General features: G+C 38.6%; 1 protein-coding gene across 2 annotated transcripts in view; it reads right to left on the bottom strand.

Annotated features, from left to right (window-relative positions):
- Window positions 1-7,331: 7,331 nt before the first annotated feature.
- LAMA4 (laminin subunit alpha 4) overlaps window positions 7,332-13,112 on the bottom strand; it is a 135,368-nt gene continuing 129,587 nt past the window's right edge. For both annotated transcript variants that reach the window (XM_001916277.5, XM_005596885.4), the window contains exons 36-38: window positions 12,239-12,332; window positions 11,646-11,765; window positions 7,332-7,802 (exon numbers count right to left, since the gene is read on the bottom strand). In XM_001916277.5, coding sequence (XP_001916312.3) covers window positions 7,657-7,802; window positions 11,646-11,765; window positions 12,239-12,332 — 360 coding nt within the window. In that variant the 3' untranslated portion in view covers window positions 7,332-7,656. The remainder of the gene's footprint in view (window positions 7,803-11,645; window positions 11,766-12,238; window positions 12,333-13,112) is intronic.

The raw sequence follows: 13,112 nt of genomic DNA on the forward strand, positions 1-13,112 counted from the left end.
GTACTGAGGAACCTCAGATGGATCTTTTTGTTTGATTAGACTTAACGATCAGTTGTGAGATCTAAGCCATCTCTGTTTTCTTCTTCTTGCGATGGTCCCCAGAAAGCTCAGCTTGCTTCCTTTTCCTGTTGATGGTTGCCACCATCCATCCCATGAAATTGTCTTCTCCAAAAGGGTCAGACTAGGGTCAGATACATTTCCCCCAGTTTCTTGTCGATCTTCCTGCTCCTGAAGATATACATTTAAACCTTTTTAAATGAAAGGTTTATTAGCTTATAATTACATGGACATAGATGCATGTGTGCTACATGAGGTGAAAAAGAAAAACTTCCTGGGCTTTATAAATGGAAAAATTCTGAGAATTATATATATATATATATAAACTGGAAAAATTCACACTGTGCTGGGAGGTGTTTGAATTCCAACCAGCTGGAGTAGAAATACCTTGTTAAATATGTGGGGCATTGAGTAGAGACCTCAGAAAGTTCACATCTTAGTAGGAGATCTAAACTAGTGCTAGGCTAAAAGCTAATGTATACCAACCTTAAGAAAGCTTAAAAACAAGACTTGGGAGAATCAGGGTGATCCCTAAGTAACTTAATTATCTGGTAAATAAAAAATTAATACTCCTTAAAGGAAGAGAACAAAATCCAGAAAGGAAATTGCCCAAGGCTAGGGAAAGAATAACAGGAAAGGAGAAAGGAGTGATGGAAAATTCCTCAGAGCTCATATAAGACGGGGAATAATTTGTATTTCAACCAGAGTGGAAAGATCTTTTAATAGATGGAGCATTGAGTAGAGTCCTCAGCAAGATGTTGCCTCAGTGGAGGTGGTTTTGGGGTGGGAGGGCAGGAATAGCTTTAGACTGAAGGCTGCTCTGAACCTGCCCTAATAAAGCTTAAGAGCAAGACTTGAAAGGATCAAACTGATTCCAAGTAACCAAACTGCATACAAGGAGGGGGGAAAAACCCCTCAAAATTTAAGGAACTACAATAAAATCCAGCACTAAAAATGTAAAATTCACAATGATCAGCATCCAATAACAAATTACCAGAAATTCAAAAAAGAAGGAATATACAACCATAGTCAAGGGAATCATTAGTCAATAGAGACAGACTCAGAATGACAGGTGATATCAGTAGCAGACAAGCTACCATAAATATTCAAGTAGTAGATGAAAGCATAATTATTATGAGGAGGGAAATGGAAGTAGAAACAGGACCCAAAGTAAATTTCTAGAGATGGAAAATACAATATCTGATATAAAAGTATACACTGAATGGAATTAAGAATGGATTAGACACCAGAGAAGAAAAGATTAATGAACTTGAGGACATAGTTATACAAATTATCCAAAATGAAATACAAGAAAAAAGAACTAAAAGAAAAGCATAAATTTTGTGTTTCAATATGAAGCAGTCTAACATATATGTAAGTGTTCCCAGAAGAAAGAGGGAAGATGGAAGATAAAAATTTGAGGAAATAATGGCCAAAATTTTTCCATAATTGATGAAAACTATAAATTCATACATTCAAGTAGCTAAACTGACCACAAGGAGAAGAAACGTGAAGAAAACAAAAAAAGCCATACAATTACATTATATGAAAACCAGGGATAAAGAGACAATCTTAAAACCTGACAAAGAAAAATGACACATTCATTCAGAGGAACAAAAACAAGAATGAGAGCACGCTTTTCATCAGAAAACATGCAGGCAAGAAGGCCATGGAACAATAAAGCATCTTTCAAAAATGGTGAAGGAAAGCCTTTTCAGCCAAAAAAAAAAAAAAAATGCTGAGAGAATTTATCACCAGCAGATCTGTAGTATAGGAAATGTTACAGGAAATTTTTCTGGCAGAAAGAAAATGATACCAGGTGGAAATTTGTATCTGCATAAAGAAAGAGCACAAGAAATGGAGAATATGTGGAGAAATATAAAAGCCTTTTTCTCATTTTTAAACATTTGTTTAACAAGTAACTGTTTAAAGCAAAAATAACAATTTATATAAAAATATAATGTATGATAACAATAGCAAAAAAGAAGAAGAAAAATGGAAGTTTACTTTTGTAAGTATCTTAGGGTATTTATGAAATGACAATAGTATTTGAAGATAAACTGTGATAAGGTAAACACATATTGTAAACTTTAGATTTGTCTCTGGAAACAAGCGAACAGTAACAGAAAGCTAATACAGAGAGATAAAATGGAATAAATATCACTCAATTTATCCTAAAGAAGACGGGGAAAGAGGAAGAAAGGAAAAAAGATAGTAGATTTAAGCCAAACCATATTGATATTTGCATTAATTACAAAAGGTCTAAACACGTCAATTAAAAGGCAGAGGTCGTCAGATTGGGTAGAAAAGAAGATGCTGTTTACATGAACATACTTTAAATACTAAGACGGATAAAATTGAAAGTATAAAAGGACGAATATAGACATACCATGTAAACGTGAATCAAGAGAAAGTCGGAGTAGCTATCTTAGTAATAGACAAAATAATTTTAGAGCAAGGAATACTACCAGGGATAAAGAGAGAGGTTTCACAACAATAACCGGGTCATAACAATCTTAAATGTTTATGCAGAGCTTCAAAGTACATAGATCAGAAACTGATGAAAATGAAAAGAGAAATAACTTCACAGTTATAGCTGGAGATTTCAACGTCTTTCAACAACTGGTAGAATAATGACAGTCGGGTTGAATACTATACATTCTTTTCAAGTACACATGGAAAACTTACCAAGAATAGACCACATTGTAGGCTACGAACTAGTCTCAATAAACTGAAAAGTATGCAGAGTATGCAAAGTATGTTCCATGACAGAATTAAATTTGAAATCAACAGCAGAAAAACATCTGGAAAATCTCCAAATATTGAGATACTAAATGACATACTTCCAAATAACCCCTAAATAAAGAAGAAACGACAAGAGAAATTAGAAAAGTATTTTTAACAGAATGAAAATGATAACAGAACATATCAAAATGCAAGAGGTCCACATAAGTAGAGCTTAGAGAGAAAGTATTAAATTCTTTCATTAAAAAATAAGAAACGTCTCAAGTCAAAAAGCTTTCACCTTAAGAAAGCAGAAAAGATGAGCAAACTAAACCCAAAATAATCAGAAAGAAAGAAATAATGAAGATAAGACGAGAACTCAATGAAATAGATAAATAATAGAGAAAATCAATGAAACCCAAAGCTAGTTTTTTGAAAAGGCCAATAAAATTGATAAACCTCTAGACAGAATTATCAGGGGAAAAAAAGGCACAAATTACTGATATCAGGAATGAGACTGGGGACATTACTACGGATCAAAAAGACATTATATTAAAAGGATAAATTTTTTTACCAGTATGAATTCTTTAGTCTTCTAAAGCTTCTACCTTGAGTCAATGCTTTCCCACATTGCTTACATTCCTAGATAGGAGCTTTCTGTAAGGGAGTGTTATAAACAGGTGTTAGGGCAACTCTGTGGTATCGTGTTTTCGTAACCTTCCTCTAGGCTGACATCAGCACATTAATCATCTGTCTTTAGACATGATCATTTGAAAACATGTCAGTTGAGGTGTCACTGTCTGCAAACTCCCTATGGACTGGCTGGGCTGGTGAGGAACTTAATGCCGAGCAGCCGCCATTACTACTAGGAATTCCCTGAGGGACTCAGTTGCTGCTTCTGGCTGGCGATATTATGCTACATTCCTCTTATACGTGCTTCTCTGTCCCATGCTTTGGCCGATCATGTCAGGCTTGCATCCCTCAATCTCAGCTACCCTGTGCCTGCCCCATCCTGCCCCATAGTAGTGTCCTCTGGGAATGGTATCCTCTGGTGTTGTGAAGTTTATAAACTGAGTGACCTTATCCATGGTAGCCAAGCTTCTCTGCTTTTCAGGACTTGAAAGGTTACCAAAGATTCAAAGAAGTGCTTCTTCTTGTCTCTCTGATGGGCTGTGCCATTTTTTCCCCTCATCATCTCCTCACTCCTTCAGGCAAAGCAGAGATCCCTGGGCTCAGGGGAACCCAAGTGGAGAAGTCAGTATCAGTTTTTCTTTTCCTCAGACTCCCAGGCACTTTACAAGTGATTGTCTTGGGAGGGGAGGGGAGGGGTAACTTTCATGGGAACTGCTTTCCAGCAATTCACTCAATGAATATCTGTTGAACATGTACCTACATGTCAGGCACTGTTTTCAGCTCTTACATCAGTGAATAACACAGACAAAAATTTGTGGAGCTTACATTCTGGACAGTGTCTCCTTCTGTTGCCTTTCTGGCCTCTTTAGACTGTGTGTGTGCGTGAGATGTGTGTGTGGTGTGTTGGGGGCATTGTGGTGTTACATTGCTGGTTGTGCTGAAATGGCTTCTCTGAGTCAGTCCTAAAGGAGAAGGGATTGGCTCCACACCTCAAAGTGTGGTGAACTGAAAATGTGGTGTATTTGCTGTTTTATGGTTCCAGCTCTAGGCTGCAGTCACCAATTTAGAGAAACAGGAAAGACTCTGCCTGATACCCTATACTACCATGTTACATACATGGGCCCAGAGAACAAGTACATCCCAGCATCTTCTGAAATACCCCCACCCACCCCCCAAACTCTGGGCTGAGAACTGAGGTGGTCTGTACTACACAAAGGACAGGTGGATGTATTATCCTAGGTCTACAGAATGGGAAATGCGGAGGTTTTTTCTTTTTTTAAAAGTGTACCTCTATAAATCTGTGTGGAAAACACTTAAAACCATGCTTTCACATAGTTTCATTTTGGCCTCAGCTGTTAAGTGCTTGATTCTTTCCATGTTTTCCAATTTAAAATTTCAGTAGAAAATATCCAATTGTTTGAATTCATCTTTAAATACCACCACACAATGGGATGTTTCTTCACTGGAAAGCTATAGGGTGGTATCAGCTGTGGCTGTGAGAGGAGGAGGTGGGACACAGGCCCAAACAGGGCTGTCCCTTCACAGTGGGCTATAGCAGGTCTCTTCATTTTGAAACTGCTCTGAACTGGCGGGGACCATGAATAATAACTAGTCAAAATTACTATAAGCACCCAGCCCATATTTTCTCTATATGAAGTCCTGATATACTATGTTTAACTAAAAGAAAAAAAAATCCTACTTCTTCCTCCCTAGACAGAAGCTGGGATAAGATGGGGTCCCATCTAAGAACAGAATCAAGCTCTTATAAACGGTAGATTCTAAATTTCAGAAGGTCGTCGTGTCGTCGTTAAGAGGGTGTGGGTCAGGAGATTCTCATTTGCCAAGCATAAGAATGTGAAATACTAACTCTTCAAAGTGGCTTTATGAACTGTGGAGAAGGTAGAGGCATTTCTGTGGTTTCAGTCTGTCTATATGTGAGGCTGTGTGCCTGGCTGCTGGAGCTCCAGACAGGGTCTGCAGCTGGGCTGGGTTAGTCTACTTTGTGCTACTGCTGAGAGTGAGGGATAGAGCGGCCCTCTGGGATGCCTCAGAAAAATCTTTCAGAAAAGAAAACAGTAGGTGGTTTCAAAGCCACTTCTTCCCGCTTGCATCTGATGGAGGGAATATTGTGAGGGTTCAGTGTGTTTTAAGCACTGGTTCAGTCTGTACTGGTTAAGGCCCTAGGCTCTTGGATTCAGAGTTTTTAGCCCAGAAGTCACATATGGCTGTCAGAAGGTTTTGTTTGGTCAGCCCGGTATTTTTCCTCCTGTTGTGGTTGCTGTTGCTTTAATTTAATTAGTTACTAACTGAAAAATCAGGCCATTTCAACTCTCCCCAAATTTCACGGCTCCAGTTTCTTTTGGAAATTCTGGCCCTTCAAGGCTCGTGTCCTTTCCTGGTGACAATCAGCTGAGTTAAGCACCTGCTGCCCTTCTAGACAAGCCGTGGCAAGTACCTCTTGATTTTCTCAGTCACACCCCACCGGCCTTGCTCCTTTATGATCCCTTTCTGGCTCTATAGGCATTTGGGTCTGTGCCTCCAGCTCTAGAGACCAGCTGAGGGTTGGCCTGAAGGCAGACAGTCCCCTGGAGGCAGGAAGCAAGAGGATAATGTCGCTGCCTCCTGTTTCAAAACCTGGCTCCTCGGTCTAGCTGGATGACAGCTGACAAGCTATGCTGAAACTTTCCAAGTCGCAGGTTTCTCTTCTGCAAATGCTGCCTCGTAGGATTAGTGTGATGAGCAAATGAAATCAACTTTAGTTTATCCTGGAAGCTGGCACTTAGTAAGTCCTCTATGAATTGAGGTTAGCTCTTTACATTGAGATCTTCAACATTATTATTAATGTACCTGAGACAGGAGGGTAGCTGAGGAATATAAGTTATATATATAATATTTTTAAGGTAAGAGATTATTTTATTCCTTAGTAATTCCTCAAAATATTTTATACCTTTTCCCCTTGCCCCAAAAGTTATTCCTTTTACACTTCCCTGATTCTGTTGATATGAGAGCCTATTTTCCCTCATTTTGTCTTCACTGTTATCTTTTCATGTACAATTCTTTTATTTCGGTTTCTGTATTTTAATATTCCACTAGCTAGGCAAACCTATTTTTTGTTTTCTAGACTTTATTAATGTAGATACCTAAAAAAAAAGATTATAAAATTTTAGAAATAAGACTAATTGTGTTGCAGAGACATGGGGAAAAAACTTTTAATAAAAGGTCTTTTATACTTTTAAATTGAATTTTATGATTTTGTCCTACTCTCTTTGCTGTCATGTCCTCCCTGATTCCTACAGAACACACAGTAATGATATCATACAGGAACCTCCCCTCATGCACAATTCTATTGTTCTTTTAAAGAAATAAGGGAAAACGTAGTTGTTTAATTTCTTTTTTCTTTTTTGTAAGGAAGATTGGCCCTGAGCTAACATCTGTTGCCAATCTTCCTCTTTCTGCGTGAGGAAGATTGTCACTGAGCTAACATCTGTGCCAGTCTTCCTCTATTTTATGTGGGTTGCCACCACAGTGTGGCTTGATGAGCCGTGCTAGGTCCACGCTTGGGAGGTGAACCTGCGAACCCCCAGCTGCTGAAGCAGAGCACACAAACTTAACCACTATGCCACTGGGCAGGCCCCCTTAATTTCTTTTTTTATCTAGAAAAAATTAAATTATACTTCCATTTTTCTAATAATTTGTTAGAAATGTACTTTATTACACCTTGATAACTGCTATAAACCTAAAATATTTTTGTTATACTGATAGACCAAACAAAAGTGCTAAAGGCAAATCTATCATCTAATTTTAGATTTTACATAAATTAGTCGATCTTTTCAGGATAAAGAGAAGTATACCGAAGATATTTTGATATAGATTGAAAGTTATCTTCCCTGAAAGAAAGATGAATCTGAGAAGCTAGCCACACTTTAGAAATGTGTGCCAGTGTTTATTTAGAATCCCTTCTATTTTATTAGAAACAGGAACGGTAATTTCACCAGCAGGAAGTAATACAATACAAGTAAGTTTAAAACTGCTTCGATGTCCATTGAAGACATTTTGGATCCAAGGTAAGAACCCAAATGAGAAATAATAAACTTCCAGTCCCTGATGATTCATTTAAGTCCTGATTAACTAGATGGAAGCTTCCACCGGGGGAAGAGTTGTGGTTCCTCTTGGCCGGTTTTGTGTTCCTTTCAGTGCTCTTGAGAACTTTGTCCTTGGGCAGCTCTGCTCTGCTCTGCTGTGTCAGGCTGCCGGACAGGAGTTGATGCTCACAGCACCACTGACCAGGGCTGCTTTACTGAAGCTCACCGGGCGCCCGTCGATCATAAAGTGACGGATGCAGCCTGTGAAGGGTCTGCCGGGTGCCAAGCGCTGTGTCAGGAGAGACTCTGAAAAAAGACAGTAATGAAAACAAAGATTGCAATCGGGCCACTCCAAGCCCAAATATTACTTTGTGGCAAAAATATACATAATAATTGCTTACATCATTGAAATGATTTACATGTCAAAAGTGGAATATGGTAATATTTCTCAGGAATATCATCTGCTTTCCAAGTAATATGAACACGTGGTAATTTTAGTTTTGCCATGTTTTCCATGATCAAATTTCTGAGTATACTGCAGCTGTCTTCCAAGGCTGAAATTGACCACTGACATGCAAAGCCTCAGCAGTGAATTTTCAGGATCTACCTGTGCTCTTTAGAGTTAATTTCACCTGGGCCTCACTTATTTTGTGTGCTTTGCTGAGAAGCGGGAAATTTTTACCATCCACACTCTTTTTGGACTTGGTTAATGTTTCTGTTTAATTTGTATCACTACTTTTCACCCTTAAGCCTCCACATTTTTGCCAAGCTCATAAAATATAATGAGAAAATAATGAATTCAAATAAACTGAATTCTAATTTTTCTGAGCTTAGTGTTTAAGAACAGTAAATAGGATAATGATAACTAGCCTAGTCTCTGGGTGGGCACAGGTGCCCTGAGGTATGCCAGGGGAATCTTCTTCCCTTAATTAGAGATCTCGAAGAAGCCTTATGCTTATTAATTGTACAGACACAATTAAATGTGTTGAGATGATAGAAGCAATATAATTTAAAGCAATTTAGAGAGCTTAGAAATATCATGAAATTACAATCCATTCAGTCAAAGCTTATTATTATGTACAAACAGTTATGTGAACAGTAGCAGACAAAAGATGGAAAACACTTAGAAATCACTAATTCAGGAAGGAACATAGAACAGGACAGCAAATTAAACATCATCAAGCAGCTGTAATAAGTTTTCTAAGCAATGTAGATTAAGAATATGCAGAAGAAGCTTTGTACTGAAAATAAATCATAGAAATAGAATTTCATATTTAGATTAATTATAAAGTTTTAGATTTGGAAGGGACCTGAGAGATCAATTCCTTTGTCTCTAGATTAGTATGACTATATATATTCTTCAAGCTTGCTCAGTGTGCTTCATCATCAGAATAAAAAGGAGTGAACAGGAAAGACTATAAAGGGGAAGAAACATCTATTTCTTGTGCCCATTTTGGAGGCTAGTTTTAGAACATGGATTTCGATTCTGCCCAGGCTTACCACCCTTCGGTTCATGGGGGACGTCATCTAGAGGAAATAATTCATATAGAAATTATGGCCTGCATAATTCACCACACAACTAATTGTAGGTAGCGAGAGTAAAGTGCCCTAGAACCCTAAGTAATTGATTAATAAAATCAACACATGATTTTAAGCGCGAGCATTCTTCAGGTTGAAGTATACAAAAGAATGAAGAATTTTTGGTAGAGAAATGAATGGTCAGATCTGTGTTGTAGGGGACTACATTAACTTAAAAAATTCTCTAACTTCTAACTTTGATTTTTAAATTTATCGTACAGTAAAGTTGATTTTTTTGGTGTATAGTTCATTGAATTTTAATGTATTAACATTTTATTGCTTGAAATAATGTCACCAAGGTTCTGCGTGGTATAAGAGAACTGGTTGGGATTCCAAGAGAATTTAGTGCATCCAGGGGTTTTATTTATGACTAATTTCCTTTAGTCATTCTTTTTAATGCTCCAGTTTCTGATGTGATTTTAGTGGAACTAATCTTGAACAGCTCAAAATGATATAATTAATGACATTCAGCTTAAATTATAATTGCTTTTGTTCTAGGCTTACTGGCATGATTCCTAGATGGGATTAAAGCAGCCATGGTGCAGTGGGCTGCTGGTTAGGCCCCCCTGGCCTGCTAGTTCCTGTGTGCTGGCTCATTAGCTAAAATTTGCTACTCATTATATGTCTCAGGCAGGCTGAATTTGGCTCAGGTACATCTTGCCCACCCAGCCTGCGGCGCTTAGCAACTCTTGTAGTGAGAGATGACGGCAGTGTGTAATTCTGAGATCAGACTCTAAAAACAAACAAAATTCAAAGAGACAAATATTTATTTGAGTGACGTAGTAAGCACTTTGGATGCAAAGTAAAGAAGAAATACTATAACTTCCATGAGGGAGGGCCATGCTTGTTTTGTCCATCTCCTGGAGCCCAGCATGGTGCTTAACAGACAATAAATGTTTGATGTGGGTTGAATGAAATCATGTTCCCTGGCAGTAAGGAGTGTCCTAACTTCAACCATATTGTGTGTTAAGAGCTACAACAGTGATATGCAGAGCACATTCTAGGGAGAGAGGGGACGTGTGTGTAAGCAAAAGTCTGAGCTGAGCCTAAAAGTCAATAAGGAGTTAAGTTCGGGGAGAGTGGGAATTGTTCCTTGAAAAGGTACTAGAGGAGGTAAGGAAGAAGAACGTTTTCCAGAAATTGAGGCCCTGTGCACTTGTATAAAGGCCTGGAGCAAGCGAGCATCCTTGAACATTCAGAGAACTGCAAGTCCCAGAAGGTGTGAGGAGAGCGCAGAGGCAGGGCAAGGAGGGGCCAGAGGATCAAGGACCTCGCATGCTGTGCTGAATTTGATCTGTAGGCCCTCAGGAACCTGTGAAATATTTTACACTATGCTGTGCTTTCTAGGAAGAAAGCAATGTGCAGACATATAAGAAGTGATATGACACACCTTCCACATTGCACCTGCGTGAACTGCAATGGTGGCCTTTGCCAGGATCCCTTTCAGAACCGAAGGCTGGAGCAGAGTAGAGGACTGGGGAATGGAGATGGGAGTGGATAGTGGAAGCAAAGGAGAGGAAGGGCTGCTTTTTGAGGGTCTCAAATCTTTCATCAGTGAGTTACTGTTATTGTCAATACTGGTGTTTGAAAAATTCACATTACAAAGCAGAGGAGGGCTTAGTTGCTAGTATTTTGGAGGTACCCAAGGTCAGATGCTTAATTTTGTCTGTACTTTCTCACTCTCTCAATTAAAGCATTATTTGCCTTTACACGGGTTAGTCTTAAACAAACTAGTTAGGAGACAAGGAAAACCATGTTAAGTTTTTCTTTAAAATCCCCACCGAATTCCACTTGTAAAAGCTTGGTTTTCTCCTTATATCCCTCTTTCTAGCTTTAACATTCAGTTTTTCCAAGTTTGTGAAATGTGTGAAACAAACAATTTCAACATAAGGTCATGGTTCCTGCTTCCAAGGTTTAAAACAATTGTGGGGTTCCCTAAGGGTCCTCCTATCATCATCCTGGATTATACACCATTCTTGGTAGATGACAGCAGCAATGTACTGACGATGTTTACAGAACTGCATCTGGGGACCTCTCTTAGGGAATGTCACACATAGGAACAATGGAACTTATGGTTTGCAGCTGTTGCCTCCATCCAGACTAATCCTGGACAAGGAGAACTGTGTATCTCTTCTTCCCTGCTAAGGAAGGGCAGCAATTATCAAGAAACTTTTAGGTTCTCACCAAGGTTCTCAGATCCAAGAGCAGTATTAGTAAATGAATGTTCTTTGTGCTAGAGATAAAACAGAGCATGTGTTTCACTGTGTGTATGTGAGGAGACCACGTAAAGGCAAGAGAGAAAAAAGTGAGCAAATATGGCCAAGGGAGAGTACTAGCTACTGGTTAGAATGCTGGGGTCTGGTTTTTAGGGGTTGCTTTGTTGTGATCCCTGTATGAGGAGTCACAATTGTCAGTATACTGTTTCCTATGAAAGGACGTTATATCTAAAGTCTTGAGAATTATTAGGTGAATTATGAAAACACATGGCCCAATTCTTAATACTAGAGTAACAGTGATGAGAACTTACTGCTTTTGGGATTTGGAAACTTGTCCTTTTTAAACGACTCTTACCTGGAACACCTCCAACAAACACAGGCTCCCTGTGATCAACTGGTTTGGGATTCAGGGGTCCAACCACATGGTTCACTTCAGAGTCTACGTCCAACTGAACCACATTTGAATCTCTAATAACTGAAATACAGGGAAGAGACTGGTCATAAGTGGCTCTGGAGTGAATAATTTTCACATGAAAGGGACTCATTTATCACAGCAACGGCTTTTATTTATCCCAGGATAAACCCCTCACTTTCTTAATATCATTGAAAACATCAACGTCTAACCAAGCAAAACACTGTAACATTTTCCTTCGAAAGGGAGAATATTTAAGATACTCTTTCTGCTACTTCCCCCCCATAAGTTATGCATTATTTAAGCAACTCCCCAAGCCTATTTTGGCAGCATTCATATTTTCAAACCACGTGTGGATTCAATATGCACATTTTCGTCCAGTAACATATGCTTTTCTCTCCTTGGCTACCTTAGACCGTCGTCCGTCACCTGTTCTGCCATCTAAGTTATAGCCGAAGTTCTGCCAAGCCATTATCCCACAGGCGGGTGTGTAGACTCATTTTAGAAAGGAAACCCAGGACACTCAGCTTTCTCACCTGTAATTCTGTGCCATCTGCCATCACAGAGACTCTGCTTTGGTGTCACTGAGGTGGAAAAGTCTCGGATGCCATTGTTCACTTTCACTATGACCTGCAAAAGACGGGGTACATTATATAATTTAATTTCACTTCTCCTCATCGTGATAAAACTAAATTTCTTAAGTAATTCACCACAGGGAAGCAACATCCACACATGATTAGCTTTACAATTTGAACACAAGGGGTCACTCTTCAGTTGGCTATAGAAATGGTTTAAACTCAGTGCTCCTAGGAGAGAGAACAAAATGATGACACAGGCGAGAAGACGAGGGAGAGGAACAATAAGAACGAATTCCTTTAATTTCTAAAGATGTTATACAAAGCAGTTAAGGTATCAGTGAAGAGCATGGACTGTGTGGGTTCATATCCCAACGCTCCTACTTACTCTGGGCATCTTCTTTCTCATTTGTTAAACAAGTATGATAATAACAATACCCACTTCACAGAGCCATTGGGGAGCTTAAAGGAACTAATCCGCATAAAGCATAGAATAGTACCTGACACATAGTAAGCATCATACAGGGACTCATTATTATATGGTTTAATAGAATGTACTGGAACCAAAAAAATCAGTTATGTTAGGAACAACAATGAAAATATGCTGCTTTTTCTTTAATATTTATTTGAATACTCTCATGAATGTTCTTTAGTAATACTATTTTAGGATGAAAGCGGTGTTTATAACAGAATTTTATTTCTGTTATACCAGTTGAAAATAATATATGTATATTATATGTATACACACGAACATGTGGTATACATATAGATACAAAGATATTTTAGTGTTTGTTGGCTTTTTTTTGAAGATTGGCACCTGAGCTAACAACTGTTG

This window comes from Equus caballus, chromosome 10, assembly GCF_041296265.1.
Source record: "Equus caballus isolate H_3958 breed thoroughbred chromosome 10, TB-T2T, whole genome shotgun sequence".
NCBI lineage: Eukaryota > Metazoa > Chordata > Mammalia > Perissodactyla > Equidae > Equus > Equus caballus.